This window comes from Rhamphochromis longiceps, linkage group LG4, assembly GCF_057381845.1.
Source record: "Rhamphochromis longiceps isolate RC_006_pf linkage group LG4, R_longiceps_female_GT1.1, whole genome shotgun sequence".
NCBI classification, from domain to species: Eukaryota; Metazoa; Chordata; class Actinopteri; order Cichliformes; family Cichlidae; genus Rhamphochromis; species Rhamphochromis longiceps.
In genome coordinates, this window is record NC_140560.1 from 35,201,788 (window position 1) to 35,224,978 (window position 23,191).

Below are 23,191 nucleotides of genomic sequence, written 5' to 3' on the forward strand. Positions count from 1 at the left end.
TTTAGGTGTCTTTAGTTGTTTGTTATGCCCCACTGTTTGTTTGCCACTACACCTCTGTAAATAAAACCACCGGTATCTCATCCACTGCCTGCATCTTGGGTCCTCCTTCTATATCCACACGGCTCGCCTCGGCAGCCGTGACAAATCCAGCGTAACTGATGGGCTGCAACATGTAACAGATTTTACATTTTGGCATAAATCCTCCAATTTCCTTGAGGTTGTAGCAAATATTGGAAAATTACATGGTTTCATCTGAACCGTTAAACATTTCACTAATAGGCTACAGATTATAACTGACATACGCTTGAAGTTTCGTGGTGGGCATTTGTGGGCGAGCATTACACAACCTGTTGTACAACCCACTTTTTAGCAAAACCGCGTGACATTCATTTAAAAGTTCAAAGACAAGAAATGAAAATTGACCCTTGTTGTTCATAGCGTGCTAACTGTGCACATCCTGGATGTTGCTTTGAAACTGATCGTTTAGCATTGATGGGACCCTCACTTATATGTAGAACAGTTATTCTATCTGCCTTAGCTTAAACCTCATTGAACGTTTTTGAACTGCATGCCGATAACAAGCCAGACAATTGTCCTTCTCTTTAGAGGACACAGCGTCCGTAGAGTCTTTCTGAATCTGTCTAATATTTCTATTTTTCTCTGCATGGTACAGTTTTAACTTTCAAGTGTTCCTAAGTTTGTGTTTCTATGCAGTGACCTGCAGCCTGGTCCTTACAGCCTAGTTCATTCCTTGAAGAGGTCTCTCCATATTCTCTGAATCTTTTAATAATTGTATGCACTGTGCATAAAAGAAAGTCCCAAATTCTTTGCATTTTTTGTGGGAGAAACTTGAAATTGTTGAAGTTTTTACCTACAAAGTTACAAACTTGTTTTCAGATGTTTTACTAGGAGCTTTTTTTAAATTTTGATTTAGGATTAAAGAGATTTCCCAGTCGTTTCCTCTCCCAACTGTTACAGTTACTGTTACAGATGTATCAATTAATTAACATCGATTAAAACTAATAAAACCCAAACAATTTCTAAAATGTAATCATTAATAATTGACTAGATTTCTCGATCTGACTTTAAAACTGGCTCTGAACCCTCCTCGAGGTTAGATAATACTGGGAGATGTCACATTTTCTCAATTTTTAAGGCATTTTTCATTTTATTTTGTTTGTTCTTTGGTGATGCACATTCCAAAAATGGCATTTAATAAAACCAGCAGCTAAAATTGTGACTTCTGGTATCTCCAAGAATCTGGAGTCCTGGAGCAGTTGTTTGCTTTGCAGATAGTCTGATCTAGCGCTTGTGGAACAATTCATGGAAAATGCCCTTGTTGTGCTGAAATAACTTCTCTTTTTTTAAGGGGGGGCAGGGAGGGGGGGGGGCAAAGGAGACAGATATTTAATGACCTCTACATAGTTTTATGGATAGTGCTTTGGCTATCTGGGGGTTTTGTAGTGTAGTATGTATATTTCTTTGCAACTACGGTGAGAGGGCAGGGTGAAATAAGATAATAAAAAGGTTTTATTCATCTCCATAAAATCTTTTATGACAAAGATGCTTGGCCTAGTAAAATAAATATGTACGTAATAAACTTCTGGTGGCTTTGAGAGTTCAAATTGACTCCAACCTAAGAAAACACCAGCAAATAAAGAAATGCTGCAAAAGCGCACAAACCACAATGATTTAGGTGAGACAATAAAGTGACAAACCGGCTGTGGAAGTGACAGAAACCAAAAGATCCAATGGACAGAAGTGAAATGCGCTGAAAAGATTGTGAGGAAGAAAAAGATGCTTTTGGTGCATTTTTCTACTACAGCTGTTAGTTTTGGGTTTTACTTCTGCTGTATTTTGTGAGCCTTGGCAGCATTTTTATTTTTTTATGATATTTTCTTATTTTGCAGTGCATTTGGTCTCTCAGGGCCAGACTTCTTCTGGACACGATCTATCCTGTTATACGTTATACATGTATTTCATCATATTTTGAAAGGCAGTGTTAAATAACACTTTTACATGCCAGTTTAAACTATAATAATCTCTATATTAATATTTCCCCTAAAAAACTGAAAAATAATTAAAAGTAAATCTAAATGTATGTGTACTTGCTAGACACGTACTTTGATTAAAGCCAATGTTTCCGACTGTCACTGAACGCACCTCTGAAGCAAATCTTTTTTCTTTTTTTTTCCGAACGCGCCGCGCTCCCCGCCCTCCCGGTGCTTTGACGTCACCGGCATCCGTCTCCGCACATGGATGGAGGAGTGTAGGAGCTCTGACAGCGACACTCCTCCCTCTGCCCTCCTCCTCCAGCTATTTGCCAGCCGCCCTCGACGACAGACAGCCAGCCGCTCGCCGACCTGCTGCTGCGCGGAACCCTATCGTCTCCCTCCGAGCACCGGCGTCGTTTATTCCACCTGCGCGGGACCTTCACGGACCGGCCAGCGAGTTCGGTTGCCTCTTTTTCTTTTGTTTTCGGGGGGGGAATTTAAGTCTTTGTGAGCTTTGTTCTCAAATTGCCCTTCAAGACATATGGAGAAAATGGCCAGACCTCTTCCTATAAACCCAACTTTTCTGCCGCCGACTCACGGCGTGCTGAAATCCCTGCTGGAGAATCCGCTGAAGCTGCCTTTCCACCACGATGAAGGTACGTTTAAACCGGGCCAAAACTTGAAGCCGCGAGCGCGCACTCTCGGCCGTGGTGTTTACGTGCGGGCTGTTGTGGTCATTCAGTGCGTAGATTTGACAGATCGGAGGCGATGAAGGACACTGGTTCGCTAAATCCATCAGCTGTGACTTTCCTGTTAACGTTTTTACGACGTTTGTCGATGTAACGTTATTTATCACAGATCGCTGTCCGTATCTGTTAAATGTGAGTTGACTGACAGGTTGACGTGAACTTTGGCTCGAGCTGTTTAGCATGTACTTGTCATGTAAATTAGCGCAGTGCGTGTTAATTTGCACGCTATGTGCTCCCGACTGCGCCGTTTTGAGCTTGCGGGCTCCTTCTGCAACCTTTAAACCCGCTCGTCTTCTGTGGGATTTACAGTAGCGCCACCTCTGGCTGCCGATAGAGGGCGTCGTTTCCGTTATGAAGCTGCTGCTGTTTGCGCTCTGTTTGGATTCTTGGATGCATTGAGTGAAAATGTATTTAAATATGAGTGGAGAGCAGGTTATTAATTTTTAAAAGGTGATTCCATCCAAGTTACAGGTTTCTATGTGCATTTCTATGGTTTTATTTGTCTGTGGTGTAAAATGTTGGACTTTTGTCACCGCTTCAGCACACTTGGAGCCAATACTTTTAATGTTGCTTACATTATTGGAAGATGACACACTGAAATCCCATCAGAAATAATTTATTGGCGTGTTTTAATAAGTTAACATATTATTTTTTTTGTTATTTTTAACATCTGGTGCTTGCACAGATAAATAAAGTATTTTAAATTCGGTTAATCGTTTAATTTGGTCCCTTTTTGGAAAATTGGTTAAACTGACCCTTTTTTTTAACATGAGACCCTGTCTATTTATAACCAAGATCTGACCCGTGATTTCCCTCAATAAAGCAAGACAATAAAATGACTGTGTGCAAACATTTGCAGGATTCGGGAAGGACAAGGAGAAGGAGAAGAAGCTGGACGATGAGAGCAGCGCAGCCAGCCATCCACAGTCGGCTTTCCTTGGCCCGACCCTCTGGGACAAGACCCTGCCCTACGATGGGGACAACTTTCAGCTGGAGTACATGGACCTGGAGGAGTTCCTGTCGGAAAACGGCATCCCCGCCAACTCGGCCCAGAGCGACCAGGCCCCGCAGACGGCGCAGCCGCCGCAGGCCCCTCTGCAGCAGGCCCCGCCACCTGCCCCGCCCACGCCCTCCGTGGTTGACCTCAGCAGCCGTGCCACCACATCAGTTCACACGGGCATGGCGCCTCAGACCTGCCTCCACAGCCCCAGCACAGCAGGTAGGCAGCCTATGCAGTGGAGCCTATCATGCACCTCGAAATACTCGAGGCCACGTGAGTTAGTTGTACCCTTTCAGTGTCGGGGTGGGGGGGCGGAGGCCTCGAGAGGTCCGTCCTCCTGTTTGCTCACCTGGTGCAAGCACACTCTCGCCACATTTACGCACTATCAGCCAGGACACTGAGACAGAACAATATCTTGTGCGTTTTCTCATTTAGCTCCTGATTGGAGCGTTGCATCGCACCTTAAATTCACCCTGACACACTTTAGTCCTGTTATACAGCCCTGCACTGAACTTTGGAGCGCCTGTAAGCAAGCTCAAGTTCAAGGGTGGTGTACAATCTCATTCACAAAGCTCCGATTAGCAGAACAAATCTTCCCGCACCAACCGTGTCAGGCATTAGTCATGGTTGTTTTCTGTGTTGTGTTTCTAAAGTTGTATTGTTGCCTTCAGATTCACCCTTTTAAAGTTAGTTTCCATCGTCTTCATTCAGAATAAATCCCTGCTGGGTTTGGCAAACACTGACATCGGCTGTTTACATTACTCAGAAATGTGACTCAGAGACTACTACATACTGCTGAGCTTCATTTAGTTTGCACACATACTTTTTTTCAGCTCGGTGATGTGACTTTTGAATGAATTTTAAGGTGCCGTCTAATTATTTCTTTATTGGTTGCATGAAATCCTCAAAGCATTTTAGGTGTTAGAACCATGTTTTGTTTCGGTGCAGAGCTCCAGCGTTTCAGTGACGTGTTGATAAGCTAAAGCTCCTCATCCAGGAAGATTTCTTTTATCGTAATGAGCTAACATTAAGTGGGCAGTTTGCATTCAGGCGGAGGCGCTAAACTGTGTGACTGAGTTTGTTAAGGCGCTGCCAGATTCTGTTTGGGTTTTACGCCAGACACCAGAAGGATTGAAGTCAGTTTAAAGGACCGGCCTTCGGTACGAATGTAAACGGAGCGAGGTCTCTGCATTTAAAGGGAAGCAAGAAGTTCTTTATGTTTGTTACTCGATGCTCAAGTGGGGGCGTCCTGATTAAGTGAGTGCCTAATAGTTTGAGTGATATTTCAATGACACAACTGATAATCAGGATGAACGTGGACTGATCTGACCAAAGACTTTGGATGATAATAGAGGATGACTGGTGATTTGGCCTGACATCAGATGGGTCAAGGTCGACTCCTCGTCTATAAAATCACTCTTTTCTTAAAAGCCGCAAACAGAGTCCCGACATAAATGCTACGCAGCTGTTGTACTGGCACCTGAAAAGAAAACTCCCCCTCAGCGCGTCGTGCCTCTGAGTTTGGAGATTAGGAAGGAACAAACCTTGATGAGGTATTGTCAGCATTGTGTTGGCTTTACTCTAATATGCTAAATACATTACACAGCACCAAATCTTAGCTCTTGAACCAAGTTGGGTCATGGAAAGCTACCAAAATATTACCAGGCGTTGATAAGAAACAATCGGGGTGAAAGTCCAGGCAAAGAAGGTTCAAATGAAAGTTTAATTAGCTACATTTTATTGACCAAGTGGCTTTTACAAAGACACTGAAACGTTCCACTGCGTCCTCGTTATGTATATGAAAGCCGATGATTAGTATCGGCATTGATTGATATCTGTGTCGTTCTTTATGCTGATTAAGTGCTCAAAGATGGTGTGATGAAGAGCTAGAAGACATAATAAAGACTTGATCGCATTCGCGGCACAAAAAGTCGAATCAGTAACAAAAAAACTGCATCTTTGGGTAACCCGATAAAATATCCAGCTGTTACATTTGTAACACCTGTTGCCTTTTAAGCCTTTCTATCCATAAAACAGTAATAAAAACCAAATATTATGACCTTCACCTCTCAGCATTTGCGCTGACATAGCTTACACTGCTATCTCTTCATGATGCAAGTGACTAATAGTGGCGCTCTCTCTGACGCTGTAATTGGCCAAAGTTTCTGTGGTGTCGGCTGTGAGTTTCACAGTGTTTGCACGACAACAATAGCGAGGCAAACATTTAGAAAAGTGTGATTTTTATTTTTTATATTTATATATAGACCATTTCCTGTTCCCATTTATAATAAAATCAAATGAATAGACTTAATAACATCATTTTATATATATATATATATATATATATATATATATATATACACACACACACACACACACACACACACACACACACACACACACACACATATATGTGTATATATATATATATATGTGTGTGTGTGTGTATATATGTGTGTGTATATATATGTGTGTGTATGTATGTATGTATACTGTATAATTTTTTTTGAGGGTCAAGTTTTTTCCTCTTGAAAAATGTTTATGCAGCAGTTTAATGATGACTTTTAAAGAAGCAAGTTGCTGTGAGTGCTTTGATGTAAAGTTTTCGCTTTGAATGCATCAGCTGTGAAATTGTGGCCCGATATCAAGTTATCCAATAACAGCTTGACCAGTGGCTGGTTCCAGTCCATATTTCTGCTGTGACCAATAGCTGACCCATTTTACAGTCTTTGAGCAGTTGAATGCGTTTTTGAATGTCAGCCAACTTAAAGTTCATGCAACATGACGGCTTTATTTGCGGAAATGCTGGCATACACAGGGTTCACATTGGGTGACGTATCAGTGCAAGCACATTTTGACATTTGATTACCAGAAAACACTAAATGCTTATTTTTGATTGATTATAGTTGAACTGGTAATTAACAAATCATCCATTAGGTTGTATAGAAAGTTGTGCAGACTAGAGTTTGAGGAGCTAACCTTACTCAGTGGAGGTGCATCTGTACCTTATGGGGTTTTTTCTTAGAGGCTGGGTGCACATGTGCATAAAGACACATGCGTATGTGTGTGTGTGTAGGTGTGTGTGTTCTGCTTGGGTCTGTCTCTGTCTGCCTCTTCACATTTGTCTCTCACGTGAACGCGGCTGGGGTTTCCTGCAGCATGCCGGGCCATGTGACGGACACATGCAGGCGCCGTGTGCAGCGCTGAGCTGCAAACAGGAGCTTGTCACGGCATGAAACCTGCCCGCTTCTCTTGTCTCCTCCTCCCTCCGTCTCTCACTCACTCTCACTTTCACGCTCCCCACCTCTCCTTCCCTCCCTACAATGCTGTCCACTTCCTGTCCAGTCTTCCTCCCCCTCCCTCGCCGGGCTCAGCTCTAAAACAGCCTCGGACTCAGAGCCAAGGCACAGACTGTACCCTGCAGAGATCACATGGACTCGGGTGTGCTTCGGTCACGTGAGCGCAATATTGTTCCAGCTCAGCGAGTCTAGTCTCGTCTAACCAGCCACACTGCCACCGTCGTCTAGCGATACAGGCAGCTGATAAGTTATCACAAGCAACAAACAAATAAAAGAGAGGGGGATGGTTTTCCTCAAACTAGCGGTTGGTTCAGAAGATGGACTCTGCTACACCGTTGGCAGGAGGCAAAGGGGAAGTCAGATCTAGGAGGGGTCAAAGGATGTGTTGTGGCGCATTCCACTAAGTTATGAAAGGTGGCTTGATGAGGGGGAAAATGAGCCGTGGCGAAAAATATCTCTCCGCTTTGTTGTTGTGGCCAGTTTCCGCTGGTCTTGTGGAAATGGTAGCTTTCCTCTGCAGGACCAGCCCGTCCTGCATGAGTGCCCTCGAGGAATGAAGTCCTGTTGACTTACAAGACACGGAGACAAACAAAATCTACGCACTTATTATAATGAACGGGGTGGGGTGGGTGCACGGTCTTAAGGGAATTTGGTGCTTCACTGTAATTTTAATAGTTTTAGACACCAATGGAGCCCCATGGCCCAGAGGTATAATTAATATCTGATTTAGGACGCTTTAATCAAATTTGTTTTGAGTTGGTGCATTTCTTTTTACCTTGCCACTAGGATTTTTACGTCATGCAAATACGTTTTGACTGCCAGCTTAAAGAAGCATCATTTAAAGCCAACATAGAGGAACAGCACTTGTGGCCTTTAACGCTTTTGCACAGTATCGAGTGACTGCTGTTGGGCTCGTGTCACTCCGAGGTCAGAGTTCTGCTGCACTTCCATCCCCGCGCACAGATATGACCACCAGCTCCGCTTATCGCCGACCGTCGTGTTATCACCCACGCAGCCACATGATTACACTCACAGTAAGCTCGATACGATCATTTAGCGTGACAACAGCCTGTAACCAGCGGCGCACCGAAAGAGATAAAGTCCACAAAGGAAAACAAGTTCCACGGGTATTTCTCAGCTCAATCCTGCTTTCCCACAGCTTTTTATAAGACAGACTACCTTTCATGCCTTGTTAATTTTAGATTTCCTGGTCAGGGAGGGAACTATTTTGTGCATCCACATTCAACTACTTCCTCTCCCCTGGAATGTGCGGTCCATTAGTTTAGGATACTGCAGGTCAATGAACGGGCTTGTGTTGTAACTCTGGTAATTAGGAGATCCCAGTGGCTCGTAAAGGTGATTAGGGTGAGGTTGGGTATTTGCAGGTTGGCAGACAAACTCCAGTTTTAGTTGGTAAGAGGCTTTGCTCTCCAGCAGGGCTCGGTTTATGAATGGTGGTGGAAGAGAGTTCAGCTATTTGTATCTTAGCTTACAGACAGATGTATCTCTACTCTGGAAACGGTGACTCTACTTACCGACCCGACCTTAGTTGACTTGCTAAAAGATATTATTAAAAACACCTTATTCACCAAACAGGTCATCAGTATTGCTCGTTGTCTAGCCCGCAGCCTTTATCTCAGATTGAGGGTTTTTTTAAGTATCTATACTCATAATTATAACATTGAGAATAAAAAATAAAATAAAAAAGCCCACAATACCATGATAGACCAACAGGGGGCTACAGCCCACATTTTGGGACCACAGCAAAAAATATGTTGACATATCAAAAGCTGGTATTAAATCTGTTCTTTTTTTATTATATAATTCCAGTTTTTTCAAATAAGTTTAATGCTGAATTTTCAAGAAAGTTAATAAAGAGGTTGAAGATATCCAACTGTAACCATTCCCAGAAAAAATGCCAGAGGAAATTCCCTTTTCCTCAGATTTATGAGCTGATAATCGGTCATTTTAATACTCCTGCATCGTTTTTTCCGAACAAACCTGCTTCAATGTTGTTTTCCTTTTACTTTCTATGAGAAATCCGAAGCAGGGTGGCCACTCTCTCGAGGTTTTCTTGTCATGTGATGAAGGAACCGTCACTTCCTGTGGTTGGGACGGTGCCTCTTGAGGGGCAGACAGATGCAGAGTGAGCTCAAGGATTCAGTCTGTTTCTGTTTTAAATGCAAGTGTTCTCAAACCTCCACGGCATCCAAAAAGCGGTGCGACTGTGTGCACGCTGGATGAAGGTCTGCAGCATTCATTGGCCATGGCCGCTCACAAGTCCAACAATTTGGGTCGTGATGTATGAGCTGCCAGTGGATCGGCAGCTCGTGGGAATGTAGGCCGCTGTGACTCGCTTTATTCGCTGTTTTTTTTTTTTTTTTTTTTCTAAGTGGGGAATACAAATGGGGTTTTTAATCACAAAACTAATTAGTGCTAATGTGATGAATCACTCAGTAAATGTTCAGCGAACTGGACTCGTTGGCCCTCAGCTTGAGATTGGTTGGAGAAGTCTCACACGACAGGCAGGTAGAGATGGGGGGAGGGGGCTGCTGATAGCTTTCAAGATGGTTTGAGAGTTGACTTCCTTGAGATCTCTAGACAATCAGTGAAATCAGCAGTATTAACAGTTCATTATAATAAGCGTGTAGATCTTGTTTGTCTTCGTGTCTTGTAAGAAGTGAGGCCTGTGTGTGTGTGTGTGTGTGTGTGTGTGTGTGTGTGTGTGTGTGTGTGTGTGTGTGTGTGTGTGTGTTTCTTTGTCCTTTTAAAGCTTGTGTGCTTGCACCACCTGCTGGGCAAATGAGGCACAAAGATTGTCTTCTATAAAAGTAGCCACCTGTCCTCAAGTCAAAGCCTGACGTCTCCTCCTGCTGCTCTAAGATGTGTGCATTCAGAGGAGAGAAAGAGCGTCCTCCTTTGTCCTTGGTCCAGCTTTAGAGCTGCTGATTGGGCCTCACCCGTGTTGCCTCGCTGCTTTCTTTAAATAGAAGTACAACTCAGAACCTTAAGGGCGCTGCTTCTGCCAAAATTAGAGGTGCTTATTGTTTAGGTCCTGCTGATTTCAAATCACGAAAGGCTTTCAACATGTAGCTCTTGCTGAGAGAATTGCATGCTTCTGTGCACTTACTGACAGCTAATGTGTCTTTTGTCCTCAGCCCGGGACACCCCCAGCCCCATCGACCCAGAGTCCATTCAGGTGCCCGTGACCTATGACCCCGACCCAGCAGACCTGGCTCTGTCCAGCGTGCCGGGCCAGGAGATGTTTGATCCGAGGAAACGCAAGTTCTCTGCCGAAGAGCTGAAGCCACAGCCGATGATCAAAAAAGCCCGCAAGGTCTTCATCCCCGAGGACCTGAAGGTGACCCGCTGCTCCGTCTCTTTGTGTTTGTGTTTATAGCCGTGTGAGATCAGATTTCATGTTCTGGCTGAAATGCCGTTATGTAAGAATGCGAGAGTCTGAAGCAAGTTAAACAATGAGGGGGAGGAAGACTTTTGAACTATAAGCAAAACAATCTGTGTTCTTAAATTCAAGTCATGCAAAAAAAACAAAGATAATGGCTACATTCAAGTTGGAGATAATATTTATATATCAATTAAAAAAAGGGTTTTGCATTTGAAATGTGGGACTGGGGATCATTTAAAATTTATTGAGCGTAGCGATTTTGCAGGGTTTACACCTAAATCCCGGATGAGCCCCCATTTGTTTCCCCAACCATACTTATGAATAATTATTTCACTGAAAAGGAATACACATGAAATCTGTAAGTCTGCACTAACGGTGTAAGTGATGCATGTATGAGTCGTGCATGTGCAGCAAAACAAAACAACTATAATTCGAACAGTAACGTGTTTCTGTTCTCGCTCACAGAGAGGTATGCTCGAGACAACTATATTAGGAATGTCCCCTATTTATGACATCATACAGAGCCAAAAGTAGGAAAAGGTACTAAAACTTTAGTGTTTAGAGCATCATTATTTGTGAGCACGTTAAATATGAGCATTCACCCTTTTAACTGTGTACAAATGACAGAAAATAAGGAAAAGCATAAGCTTTCAGCAGTTAGAATAAATCACTGTCTCCCCCTAGTGGATGGATCGGGAACAGGCATCACATTCAGAGCTGTGTTTACTGTTTTTTTTAGCTCAGACTCTTGACCTCCCCATCCTGTCCCCACTGTTCTCCGCAGGATGATAAGTACTGGGCCCGGCGCAGAAAGAACAACGTGGCAGCCAAGCGGTCAAGGGACGCCCGGCGGCTGAAGGAGAACCAGATTGCCATCCGCGCCTCCTTCCTGGAGAAGGAGAACGCCGCTCTCCGCCTGGAGGTAGCGGACTTGAGGAAGGAGCTGGGCCGCTGCAAGAACGTTCTGGCTAAATACGAGACCCGGCACGGGCCCCTGTGAGCCCTCAAATCCCCACCCTGCCCATCCAGCACCACCACCATGCCCCCTCCTTCCACCTGACACCCACTCTACTCCCCAGACCTCCCTTCCCCTCGAATTTGAAGGACAATGTGTCTCTTTTGGTGGCACTGAATCCCCCCCCCAGTACCCCCTGGCCCTTGAGCCCCTTCTCCTCCCACACCAACACACACCTGTATGATTCTGGTATTTTTGACTTCTATCATAAGCTTCAATTTGTCTGTACCTTCTTTTAATTTCTGTACACATTGTTTGACTAAATATATATACATATACATGGATAATGATATATATATATTTACACCTGCATACTTCCCACTTTAATGTACTGTGAGGAGTCATGAGCCAACCCACCAGCTGAATCCCCCCGCCCGCTACCTTCCACCTTTTGAGAAGTGATGCCATGTTTGTTGTTCACTTTCATACCGATTTTATACGTGACATCAGGACTGAAAACTGTCATTTCCTTTCTTCTTCGTGTCCCCGTAACGAGCTTAAGCGCCCGCTTCCTGCTTCAAACTTGCGTTTTGTTTTTGTTTTTTAAGCCCTGTTAAAGTTGTCTTCTTCTGTTAACAACATCATCTCTTTTTTTTTTGTTCATGTTGTATTTTAGTTGGGTAACTCCGCCCCCCCCTACGTAAAGAAAACATGTCTCTTCCTCTGCAGTCATGCCCATTTTTCTTTCCTTCATCTCTCTCGGACACTGAGCAATAATTCCTGTCCACCGCTAACCCGACACAAGCATCTCCTAGCTCCGCCTTCTCTCCACATTGCATCCTAGCTCGTTAACTAAGCTAACGTTAGTTGACATCTGCACTAATGCGTGTCTCACAATCTGATCCAGTGCAATGTTTCCACTCGCTCAATTTCCTCTAACTCATATTTATCTACCTTTTATTTCTCAGATGGAAGATTGTTGTTTTGAGAAAAAAAAATATATATATACATATATATTTCTGTTGATATAATTGTTAGTATTAATACTACTCTTGACATTGATGTTATTTAGCCTCCTTGTTTTTCAGATTTAAGCATGATTTCTTTGACAGAATGAAAAGCTCTTTGCGGTTATTTTCTCCCTTTTTTTTTCCTTTTTTTTGTTTTGTTTTTGGAAAGTTGTCGATTTTTTTTGCTTCTGTTCAACTTAGCATGATTAATATGAGTGTTTTTACTTTAGAAATCAATCCAGATGTCTGTAGTCTCTCCTCATAGCTCTATGTTTGCCTTCTTTTAAAGATGGCTGTATGAATGTAAAAGGTGTTGACAAAAAGAGTTGGATGGTGTTGTCCAATACTGTGGTTAACTCAATCGATTTGTTTACTGCAGACCAAACGATTCACAACAGAGATGATATATTGGTTACAAGAGATATGTTTATATAGACCTATTCTATAAGTTGTTCTTTTTGTACAGTATTTTTCCTATACATTACTGAACTGTGTATTTTAAAGGCACAACAGATCCAGAAAATAATTAAAGAATACAAATGTATAACTCAAAGACAAATGCATATACTGGTATTTTGATATTCTGTAACAGGTAGGATGTGGTAGATTTACAGAGATTTGTGGACATCCAGCGGCACCCAAAAAGCTCCCAGGCATCGTTATTATTATGACACTCTGGTTTGTGCAGGTGCCACGTTTAGGCTCCCATATAAATCTCATGTAACTCAAAAGAAGCAAATGCGGTTCAGAAGAGAGATTTGGGCCCGCGCACGTTCACCGCGGTTAGCGTCACAGCCTCCCCGGGGATCCGAAGCTGCCCGTGAGCAAGCTTTTAATTGAATTTCCTGCTACATAATGAAACGCTTCACACAGCTCGTTGGTTTTCTTCTTCGATGGGATGAAGTTACTATGAAGGAAGGGAAATCTGTCGCTGGTTACTCTTGCTGCTCCGTGCGATTGGTTCCTTTTGGCCAATGCACTTGTAACGTGTCCCGAACCTGAGTGATAGACACCGAGAAGCTTTTTTTTTTTCTTCTTCTTCTTTAAACAAAGGCTGACAGTGAAGATCTACAACGTTGTTGTAGTGTAGAAATTTCCGAGCATTCAGTCCAATGCTGAAGCTTCAGCTTATTGTATGGAAGTTCAGATGTGCCAGCATTAAAATGAAATTAATGGAATTTTTCTGCAGTGGATCATCTGGTAACAAAATTACCACCCACCACTTTTTTTGGTCCTTATCCTTGTTTTTCTACACGTAATAAACTCAGTTTGTGGTTTTATGTGCTGGAGTATTGGAGATGATATTCCCAAATACGGAATTATTCATGTAATCCAGCACGTATGCCATTTTCCACATGAATAATGTTACATTCCTGCACAACTCACATTTTAGTAGGTTAAAGTCTAATTTATCTATTTGCATTTTGAAAGTAAGTAAATCTCTATAATTGGTAAACAGAACTTTGATTTGAGTAAATGATTTTATTTTCTTACTGGCATCCCTGGACTTGTTATGTTTGTGGTGACGTGTTGAAATTTTAGTCGTGAATTTCCATTTTGTTCTTTACGAAGTTGGAAGAAAAAAGGAACGACCCCAAAAAAGGCTGATATCCGCCCAGTAAAACAAAACTCACACATTCCAGCCTCAGCACCAGAGTCTGTTGAACGTAATCTATCTGATCCAAAGGCGTGCGCGATGTAAAATGATTATTTTGTAACTGTAAACTATCATCTCAGTGCTTCAGCGCTTTAGACGTTTCCTTCTCCATCCTAGCTGCACAGGCACACGGGAGAGCGTAAACAGAGTTTGCGGTAAAGACTGGAACGATGCCTCCAGAATCTCCGGAGCACCTTTCTATGAAATCGTATGCCGTGCGTGTATATATAAATACAGGAGAAAGCCAATAATGAACCCACGTGTATCCCAAAATGACCTCACTGTCAAGTGATTTCACTACCTCACCCGGAAATGTTATCCATAATCCTGAGTCTATTCCAGTGCCTTGAATACACCGACTGTTTCCCAGTCTCTCAGCAATGTAGTTTTCATCGCAGCGCCACTCGGATAAGTTCAGATCTGCACTGAAGGGCTTCTTAGTGCATCAAAATATCTACACATTATATATACTAATAACTCTCTCATGTCTTATTTTGGACATTACACCAGAACTGTAACCATTGTATTCATGGCAACACCAAAAGACTGTTTCAGAGTGTGCGGCTTAGAGTACTCGGTCTTGCTTGTCATGGAATGGATGCATAACATTTACTTGTGCTGTTCAGCCCTCAGCCTCTGTCTCTGTACATTGTAGTGTCTAATAAAATCCCAGTGCTTTTCTGCTTTGTCGTATTTTTCTGCCCGATTACAAAAGATCGCAGACGTTTGGTAAGAGTCCGTGTGGCACTGAACTCTGGGTCAGACTCGTTATTAAAAATGTGTTTTCTGATGTTAATTTGTGACTTTTATATCTTTTTTTGTGCCTGACATGAAAAGCATCAGACAGGGACGTGATTGTTGACCAATCACATTTGAGCTGGCTGCGAACAGTGTGACAGTCAATTTGCTTTTTTTTTTGTGTCAGCATCCTTATTTTTAAAAAAAAAAAAAACTGGCACACAAAACAGGAAGCCATGATGATCCAGTAACTGCCCTGAAAATCCAGTAAAACTGAGAAACTAATTAACTCAATCGGTTAAATATTTATTAAAATAAAACTAGAAAAGGATGGATGAGTAGTTTTTAAAGTAAACTGAACTGCACATCAATCTTCTCTTCAAAAGCACTCAATACGTGCTGTGTGAGCATATACAACCTTCATTTACTTAATCTGAAGAATCAGTTTTTCCTTAATGTGTTCAGAAGTTTCCACTATGGGGTGCCGGTTTAACTGGGTGCGTTGAGAGGACGCCCACATGTCATAGTGCTGAGAACGGCCGTTCCGAGTCCGACCCGCAGCCCTTTGCTACCTGTCTGTCCTCGTTTTCCTGTCGTTTCTTCACTTATCTAATAAAACTGAAAAAGGCCAAAAAGAGACTCCAGTCTGAGCACTTCCCATAATCGCAGACACTCGTCGGCGGAGGCTCAACTCATCCTCTTCGAGCCACGATCTGATTCCTTGGGTCAACAGCTGCAGCTCGTGGCTGTAGGTGAGGGTGGGAATGTAAATCACCCAGTAGATGGACCAGTGGGATCACAGGATGGTAACCTCAGAGATATTTCCTGCTTTGTGTGAAGAGAAATGATGCTTTGTGTCTAAAAAACACAATTATCCTATCGTTATTGAAAGAAACGCAAAGTAATGTAAATATCACACCGAATACTGAATCCTGTTTGGATTCGTGCTTCAGGGCCTTGAATCACTTTTTAAAATTATGATCATAAAAGTTTAAATTAATAAGTTTAAAAGTGTATAAATCAGGCTTGACACTCACTACCAAAAATATATTTGTACCACAAAGAAGTAAAAGTTGTGACATTAGCGCTGAATATAATATAACGAATAATTAAGCAGACTCTGGGGCTTTCTTGTTAAAGCAGAATTACATATTTCTCTGTTGTAGAGGGATATTAAAAAAACCCAGCAGCAGCCTAAATGAAGAGCCTGAGATGTGCTCGTCTAAATCCTCTTAGAAACTCAATAAAGGCAGATTCTAGTTTCTTTTGTATGGAGCGTCTAATGAGAGCTGGATTAGACACAGACACAGTCATTGCAAAGTGAATTTAGGAGAAAACCTGAAAGAGATGCAGACGTAGGGTTTCCTCGGTTTTTTATTCTCACATCAGAAAGGTGGAGAAGCTTTCGTGGTTATGCAGCACCGTTAACAGCCAACAGAAGATATGAGAAGAATTTTGTTTCCCCTGCAAAGGCCAGGAGCATGTCATTAACAGAGCAAAGAAGAGAATGTACAAACATTACAAAACAGTGGTTAAGGAAATCATTCAGCTCCAGACATCACTAAGAGGAAAGCAACAGGATTATAACTGTACAAATCAGGAGCCGTGAAGCTAATTTACAAAACCAGCAGCATGAGACAAAGACAGGAACACGAGGATTTCCCCACTGATCAGACCCTTCCAAAGACTGCAGACGGGGAACGCTGCTCAAACCTGAGCAGTCAGTGGAAACAAATGTAATACTGGACCACAGTACAAAGGTCGTGCATACAAACACTGTTCACATTACAGAAAAAGTGGAGAAAAAAAAAATCATTCTGTCTCCTTTATCCACCTCACCTGATTTCTCTCTCATGGTTTGGCTCATTACCAAAAATCCCACCTTGCCCGAGTCAAACTGAAATAGCATGAGTCGCTTTCATTACGCCTGCCCACCAGCAGGGGGCGCCAACTACTTAGAAAAGAAACAGTGGTTCTCTGAAAACTGCATCTGGTCACAGAAACAAAGCGCTGTGCATTAGACCAAAAAAGTGCAAATGTGAATCAGATGGATTTAAAACATCACTGTAACTTTACAGAAAGCAAAAAAACAAAAACAACTCCATGTGTTCACAAAACGTTACCAGCAGAATACACTGAAGCACTGAGCGGCTCTACACACTGTACATGTGTAACTACTGAGAAGAGTTTTCAATGTCGGCTTGTTTGGCATTGAACGTGTGGTTAGATCACTACTTTGCTTCTTGTTTGATCAAGTTTAAATCAGTTTTCCATTTGAAGGAATGCTTCAGTTTAGACAACATTACAGACCTTTGGCTTCTGTTAAATAAAAGTTAAATTCAGCTCCTACATTAACACTAACGTCTGATATAACATCATATAAGAGCTACTGATCAGAGTGGATATTTAGCACCTCATTCGATATCCTCCCTCATGTTCAAAACACTGAAACTGATCAATCTCCGAGTTTTGACACTCAAATAACCCCCAAAGTGGAATGTGACTGACTTCAAGTGATACAAAAGACGGCTATCAAATTTCTCAAATACTCTTTCAAATATTTATGAATGTGCCAAGGTCAACAGCAAGTGTAAAAGTTCAAAATTCCCTTCCTGACTGTCAAAGGATTTGTTTTTATTTTTACAAAACGGCTATAAAGTAGCTTTTCTTCATTGGCTTAAAAATCTGTTTTCCTTGTTAGAAAACAGTAAACAATTCACGGTCATTGTTTTCGTAAACCTTACGGCTGTCGTTGCAGCTTCAGCGGGCAGTCGAGGGAGTCGCCCCGCGCTCGGTGCGAGAGCACGAGGGTGACGGGACGGGAAGCGCCCTGTCTGGGGTCGCGGTCACGAGTCGAGGAGGGTGTCTGAGCTGGGAGCGTTGTAGAGGTACTTCCAGATGGCGTAGTAGTGCACTGCCGCCGCCAGCGCCACGAACATGTGCCAGATGGCGTGGGCGAATGGGATGACGCCATCGCTCTTGAAGAAGAAGACACCGAGGCAGTAGATGAGTCCTCCACAGGCCAGCTCCTGAAGACCGTCTGTGTTGCTCTGCAAAAACACACAAAAATGGATACATGTAACATATTCATTAAACATTACTGTTTAAAACACATTGCTGACTGTGCACTGATTGGTTGAATCGTTACAACCTGACCAGTGAGCAGGTCGGTAGGAAGAATCGGGCAGCTGGTTTGTAGCAGCTGAACCCTCAAAATGAGATTGAGTAAACCGTTTTTTGTAAGCGCATCGTGGACGGCGCCGTTTTCACAGACGGAAGACAAAGTCGAAAATAACTTTGCAAGAATGATTTGCTACACCTGAGCAGCTAACCCAAGTAAAGTGTGCAGGACATAACAGGAGCCAATGGACATAATGAAATATCAGAAAGTGCACACAAACCACCAAAGCACCACAAAATCCTGCAAAATATTAACAATAAAACATGCAGCATGCACAGAAAAGGATTACTGAGATGTGTGGCTGCTATTTCCACTGAGACCAGTAGAAGCAGAGATTAAAACAAAGACGAGGCGCCACAGCAGGATTCAAAAATTATTTTTCAGCTCTGAATCGTTTTATATGAATCATTAAATCACAAAGAAAACTTTAAATGCATCGTTTGTTTTCTGTGAACTCTTGTCAAACACCCTAAAGAGGAAGTAAGACACACTGCTAACAGCTCCACCCTGCAGATGTTCGGTTTATCGGCTGAGATGAAGAAGTGATGTGAGGGTTTAAGAATTAAGCTGAATGTGATTGTGCTTGTATTAATAAAAATATATATTACCATTGATGTCACCACAGATGCGGGAAAAAATCCCATCGACAAATAGAAGGCCAGCTCAACGAGTTTATACCTGTGGAGGCAAAAAAGGGGGGAAAGTGTGTGTTTACGAGGTCTGTGCCATGCAAAGGAAAAGTGAAACACAAGCAAGGCAGGGAGATGATCAGATCTGACACAGGCGGCGTTTGGAGGATGTGACAAAGTGAAATCATGAGGAAAACGGATTTTCGGGCATGAGTGTAGAGTTTTGAGACGTGTTTTGTATCCAGGGAAGAGTTTCGAAGCACTGTGGTTACTTCAGACTAACACAGAAAGACATTTCTAGCTATTGTGATTTTTCTTTCCTGGCTTTCTCAATAAAATGTAAAAAAACGAATGAAGAGTGAAAAACACTTTGCGAGCTCACTTTTCATGGTAGTTGAAGACATAAATGGTTCCAGCAGCAGCCATGAGCCACACAAACCAGCGCATGTGTGCTGCGAGGGGGCCCAGTTCACGCAGGTTCAACCTGAATAAAGATGAAAATCCAAATTAGATCAAGTTAGATCTCCGTGTATGACTCAGGTCCAGGGGAGTATATCATGCTGTCTGTCTGACACTCACCAAGGTGTGTAGGAGGCAGCAATGAAGAAATAGATGACCACTCTGTCACACATGTGAAAGCAATGCTCCACTGACCTGAAACAGACGACACTCAGGTTTATGCCGTTTTCCTCAACAACCATCATTTTCATGCCCACTTAGGCAGAAACATTTCTGCCTAACAGGACGTGAGATTGTGTTTCCATACCAGCAGTGAGTAATTTGCAAGTGTATGGAAATTATTGTCTGAGCAGGACAGACAAAGAACCACAAAAAAACAAACAAAAAAAAAAACAATGAGGTCGCAGGTCATTTGTCTGCAGCGTGACGCAAATGCAAACAAAGTGAATTTGCTAACACGCTAAAGGTAAACAAAAGAAGATGGGACATACGAGTCACCATAACAGGTCAACATTTCACAGTATCAAAGTATGAGAAGCGCCACACCCACTCACATGATTTTAAAAAAAGCAAAAGAAATAATGAAATGGAAAGAACACGCTAACGAAAGCATTACTCGATACACAGTAATGTTGTAATTCGCAGCGGCGTCTGAATATGTAGCATTATGTCCTGCGCAGTGATCAAAAATGATAGAATGACAGAAAAATGGCCGATGGATGAGAAGAAAGATGGCAGCGTATATCTACCTAAAAGCAACAAAGTATTTGTGAAAGCAAAGCAACAAAGAATGTTGATTTTATTCATTTAGCTCACACCAAATATCATCATCATATTTTAATTATTTAATAACAAGAAAACAAAGGACTGTCCAAATGTGTCTTTTCCAAAAAGCTCACGATATCCGGAGACTGATCGTATGTATGAAAGCTTTTATTAGAACAGTCACTCAAGGTAATACTTGAAATTCCATGAGATGACCTCAAGCACAGATTAGAAGTGGGCCATAAGGGTCCGTCTGCTTTGCATCACTTAAAATAGCACCAGATTTATTTTTTTTTAAATGGATGCACGAAGCAGATGATGAGGACAGGAAGTCAGAGAAATGGCACAGAGAATGTGGGCAATTTCCAAAAAGAAAAGAGCCTGTGCAGACTAAACGCTCCACTTTGGAAACACTGGAACAAAACTAACACAAAAACACACACACCCACCAGTATTTCTGGCATGAATCTTCTGCCTGAGTGCTTATTAATGCTTCAGTCCTCACCTCATGTGACTCTTCTTCCAGGTGATGATATGAAACACGGTGGAGACGAGGAAGAGGGCACACAGGCCCATGCCGTACACCCAGGCCGTGATCCTCTCCCAGCGGTTGTCCGACAGACAGTGCAGCAGCGTCATCCCCACGAAGGCTGGCACGATGAGGAGCTGCAAGGATGAGGGAGAAATCACAGAATAAATAAATTATTAAGACAGTTAAAGAGCAACTGTGAAATTACACGGAGGCCTAAACAGTTTGGAGCCACTCACTGCATGGGTGTAAAAGTTTGCAGCATGCTCATAGCAGGTAGGCTGGTAGCGGCAGTTTGCAGAGGCCCGTCTGTTCATGAACCTGAAACACACACAAAAACAAACAGAAAAAAACATTAAAAGACCCCACGGCACCTCACCAACAAACCCACCCTTCAGTATCTGCGCTTTAAGAGAGGAATTTAATTACATCAGAGGGACAGCTCAGGTGGAGACAAAGTTTGAGCTGTGGATGTCCCTAAAAACAAAAGCATCCAAAAGAAGAACTTTATCTAGACAATATGCGTACACTGATTTTTTGAATATTTATGTACATTTATTTATTCATTCTAACATCACATATTACACAACCCGTGCAAAACAATTAACATAGGTTACATGTTGTATATGTGCTTATATATGTGCCTGGCCTTTATTCTTATCATTAGAGCTATCCTACCTTCCAAGTACAAAAAAAGAAATACCAGCAGACAGATGAACAACAATATTCTCACATTTAATGCTTTGAAATATATTTTTCTGAACACTGAAAAATGCAAATACTGCTCAAATCACACTTACTCTCCTGCACTGAAAAAAGTCTGTACACAGTTTCAAGTAAATTATGATTTTGTTTTAAACTTTATTTAAAAAATAAACCAAATCATTATAAACAGTGGCTCAGTGTGATCATATTAAATAGTCTAGAATTAACAACAACATCTGCCATTAGCTTATTTTACTGTCTCCGAACCAAAAGATTAAGATATTTAATTAAGATTAAGTGTAAGATGTAAGTCGAGGCCAGAAAATGAAGCACTTTTTTAAAATCAATGTTCGAAAAATAATTTATTATCACTCGTAGACTGAATTATTAATTTTAAATCACAGTTTAGCGCCAGTTTGTTAAAATTTAAACGTTTCGATATTTAAAGTGAAAGTTCCTTTCGTTTGTCTAAAACAGCGCTTTGCTAACGGCCAGTAGAAAGAGGAACCTAAACACTGAGTGCTTTATAAAAGTATGTAGCGTTGAAATCTCCCTGTTTTTTCTCCAATCTCATCCAGGCACAACCAAAACAGCATTTCTCGTTTTTCAGATTTCCGCTTACCTCTGAAAGCTGTTCACACGCTTCATTCCGGTGTCTTTTTTAACCGCGGGAAGCAACGAAAAATGGACCACAGCCAGCAAAGTAAAGAGCAAAAGCCCAGCTTTAAAGAGGGAGGGATAAAACAATAAACTGTCCTGACAAGCCAAAGGAAACGAAAGGCCTAGCATTAGCTAGTCGGCTAACGTTCTGCTGTTCATAAGCTAACTTGCACTACGGCTACAAGGCACCGGCAAAATTAATACCCCTGCTGCAAAGGCACCATTTTAGTCTTTTTCGTAATACCATTCTGCAGCAAATACTGACTCACTCCCTCTTCTTTACGCAATAAAGATCCATAAGCACCCCGTGGCAGCCAAGACAAACTAAAAACACCCCCGCAAATAAGCAACCCCGCCGGCCAAAGACGAGCTGCTACCCGCTGATCCGCTCTACAAAAAATATGATTTCTTTTTGAGCTGCACAGAGTCACAGCAGTGGTGAGATGCTGAGTGGCACGGCATGAGCCAATGAAGAGCAACGACGTCGGAAAACGACCAATCAGATCTCAGGTGGGCGGGATCCTGTAGAGGGATGTGTCATTTTTGGTTGACAGTTAAAATAGTGACAATGGCACAGTTTATGGCAATGACGGTTGAAAGGATAGTAATAAAACACAATTAGTCTTTTCACCTTCTAAGATGCATAAGGCTCAATTGAAAGTTAATTAATGATTTACCAGCACTTTTAATAGTTTTTTAATAGTTTGCAAAGATTTCCGGCTGCTGTCCATCATCATTAAACTTCAGTTTATTAGGAACTGTTTGACCTTTGACGTTAAACTTTGTAAATATGGGAACAATGGTTTCCTAACCATTATTTGATTTGTTTAATTTTTAACTGACTTCCTGCAAATTAAAACAAGAGTGATTTCTAAGTTTCCTAAAATATGCCAGGCTGTGCACACTCAGTAGTCTGCTGCTGTTCTAGTAAGCAAAACAAGCTCTGTGGGAAGATCTTCTAAGATGGGGATGTGGTACATATCACTGTTGTTGTCCCTACAGTATACAGTCACCATGAAATCTTAGCATGTAATGCTTTAACTCAGTTTCAGCTTCTTTTTGCAGATATTAATCATATGACGGATTTTACAGTAGGCTTAAAACATGAAAAATGGGCCGCTTTATCTTAAAAGTTTCTTATGGTGCAGCACGAGTTTATGCAGCAGCAGACTGACTCACACAAGCAGAGAGTGAACTACACACAGTATCACACTGTGACAGCCTTGTTACATAATAGCACCACAACTTGACCAGTGCCCCTTAGCTATAAGAGAGCTGTGAGAGTGTTTATGTAAGACTGAAGTGAAATCCTTCGGATTAATGAAGTTCACGCCGTGCAGTTTTAGCCTCAGAGCATTCGTACCATCTTCTCTGTCTACGAATGTTTTATAGCTCAAAGAATTTGAATATTTTTAGCAAACACCACAAAAATCTGGTTATATTGCACATTGGAAA

The 23,191-nt window shown here is 42.0% G+C and overlaps 2 protein-coding genes across 2 annotated transcripts; one reads left to right on the forward strand and one right to left on the reverse strand.

Annotated features, from left to right (window-relative positions):
- Positions 1-2,282: 2,282 nt before the first annotated feature.
- On the forward strand, positions 2,283-14,753 carry hlfa (HLF transcription factor, PAR bZIP family member a). The gene is made up of 4 exons (XM_085404735.1): positions 2,283-2,650; positions 3,603-3,962; positions 10,201-10,403; positions 11,233-14,753. The coding sequence occupies exons 1-4, from the start codon at positions 2,536-2,538 to the stop codon at positions 11,446-11,448; spliced, it is 894 nt and encodes a 297-aa protein (XP_085260861.1). The 5' UTR covers positions 2,283-2,535; the 3' UTR covers positions 11,449-14,753.
- A 2,106-nt stretch (positions 14,754-16,859) lies between these two features.
- mmd (monocyte to macrophage differentiation-associated) lies at positions 16,860-22,143 on the reverse strand. Its single transcript, XM_085404736.1, has 7 exons — positions 21,699-22,143; positions 20,611-20,692; positions 20,348-20,508; positions 19,198-19,272; positions 19,001-19,102; positions 18,598-18,667; positions 16,860-17,858 (listed from the first exon to the last, which is right to left on the reverse strand). The coding sequence occupies exons 1-7, from the start codon at positions 21,863-21,865 to the stop codon at positions 17,655-17,657; spliced, it is 861 nt and encodes a 286-aa protein (XP_085260862.1). The 5' UTR covers positions 21,866-22,143; the 3' UTR covers positions 16,860-17,654.
- Between the last annotated feature and the right edge of the window lie 1,048 nt (positions 22,144-23,191).

Bases quoted from the DNA above. Each gene is read 5' to 3' on its own strand.
- hlfa (XM_085404735.1), top strand. From the start codon at position 2,536: ATGGAGAAAATGGCCAGACCTCTTCCTATAAACCCAACTTTTCTGCCG. The intron at 3,963-10,200 runs GTAGGCAGCCTA...TTTTGTCCTCAG, and splicing joins CCACAGCCCCAGCACAGCAG to CCCGGGACACCCCCAGCCCC. The intron at 10,404-11,232 runs GTGACCCGCTGC...TGTTCTCCGCAG, and splicing joins TCATCCCCGAGGACCTGAAG to GATGATAAGTACTGGGCCCG.
- mmd (XM_085404736.1), bottom strand. From the start codon at position 21,865: ATGCTAGGCCTTTCGTTTCCTTTGGCTTGTCAGGACAGTTTATTGTTT. The intron at 19,273-20,347 runs GTGAGGACTGAA...CGTCTGTTTCAG, and splicing joins TGGAAGAAGAGTCACATGAG to GTCAGTGGAGCATTGCTTTC. The intron at 18,668-19,000 runs GTGAGCTCGCAA...TTGCCTCCACAG, and splicing joins GTCTTCAACTACCATGAAAA to GTATAAACTCGTTGAGCTGG.